Source organism: Vollenhovia emeryi, unplaced genomic scaffold (assembly GCF_000949405.1).
Source record: "Vollenhovia emeryi isolate VEMERY1.0 unplaced genomic scaffold, V.emery_V1.0 DF950090.1, whole genome shotgun sequence".
Lineage (NCBI taxonomy): Eukaryota > Metazoa > Arthropoda > Insecta > Hymenoptera > Formicidae > Vollenhovia > Vollenhovia emeryi.
In genome coordinates this window covers 1-1252 of record NW_011956276.1, presented here as the reverse complement: position 1 = coordinate 1252, position 1252 = coordinate 1, and the positions used below count along the sequence as shown (strand labels likewise).

At 46.4% G+C, this 1252-nt stretch overlaps 1 protein-coding gene across 1 annotated transcript; it reads left to right on the top strand.

The window, feature by feature from the left end:
* The first annotated feature begins 65 nt into the window (after positions 1-65).
* Positions 66-1202, top strand: LOC105570759. The gene is made up of 3 exons (XM_012028201.1): positions 66-426; positions 540-1052; positions 1160-1202. Exons 1-2 carry the CDS (start codon positions 303-305, stop codon positions 782-784), a joined length of 369 nt encoding a protein of 122 aa, XP_011883591.1. The 5' UTR covers positions 66-302; the 3' UTR covers positions 785-1052; positions 1160-1202.
* Positions 1203-1252: the final 50 nt, after the last annotated feature.

Below are 1252 nucleotides of genomic sequence, written 5' to 3'. Positions count from 1 at the left end.
GTCTTCCGACGAAAGTTAAAATTTTTGATCCTGCGGGATTGCATCATCCAGTAGGGATTGCATCATCCCGCGCGAGGCTCGGTAGTTGGGCCGGGCCTCTGCATTGTGTGACTTGTTAGGAGAATTTGTATCGCCAAGTTAAGACTATTGCTGTATAGACATTATTGCCTATTGGATCGACATGGCCGTATCGGATCGCTTTTAGCGACCAAGTGCCAAACAACCGGAAAGAAGAAGAACCAGTATAGCGTACTGAATTTTTATATTTCCGATCCAGAATTCGCCCTGATATAGGTTAGGAAATGTGTCAAGGCTCGTCTAGACGACAAGGCGTAAGGCGCGGCGCAAGAGCGCGAGCACACAGACGCAAGAGGATTTTTCCCGATCATAGGGTCGTGGCGCAGCGGCGCAAGCGAAATAACCCAGGTAGCAATATTATAAGTTATCGCTTTAAGGTTGCCTTTAGGATTTTACTATAAGATAACCAATGTATGTTTTAAAATTGGTATCTATTTTACTCTGTTGTCCTATTATTTTAGGTTATATTGAAACGTTTGCTGTACATTATTGTATGTGCTCTGGAACTGTTCAGTTATTTCGAGACACTTTTGGCAGAGGACGAGGAATGTCGGCAGTGCTTTCGACAATTTCGCAGCTTGTGCACGATCCTTTTAGTGCCGATGGAGGGTATAGGATCGGCGACAGTGCCAAAAGTATCAAAGTATTGTCGACCGCGACACGAACGTTGCGCGGAAGTACGGATACGCGGGAGGTCTTCGATTGAATGCGATCAGCACCGCGGAGATATTCGAGCCTGTGCTCGCTTACTGAGAAAAGCGCGTGAACACCGACAAGAGCATGCTCGAGCGTTTGCTCGACACTGGCGTCTTGCTGGAACTAATGAATTTGCTTGTGCATACACATGAATAGAGATGAATTTTACTCCACGCACGTGTCGGTCAAGTGCAAGTCGTGCCTGGGCAAACTCTGTACAGTTAAGAGGGACTTGTACAACGCCGTGGTGATGAAATGCAGATTCGTCAGTCTAGTATGTATCACGTGGAACACGTGTCGCAATTTAACTTACAACGTAGGCGTACTGTCTGAACATGTGTACGAGGAAAGCGTGTGTTTACTGTTTGTTCACCTTCTTGTGCAGTTGCATCTCTCGACTCGACGGAGTTGAACCGAGCCCTACAGATTCTGAGAGCTTCAGGAATCTTGAGAATATTATCTCTTTCATGCTGGACGG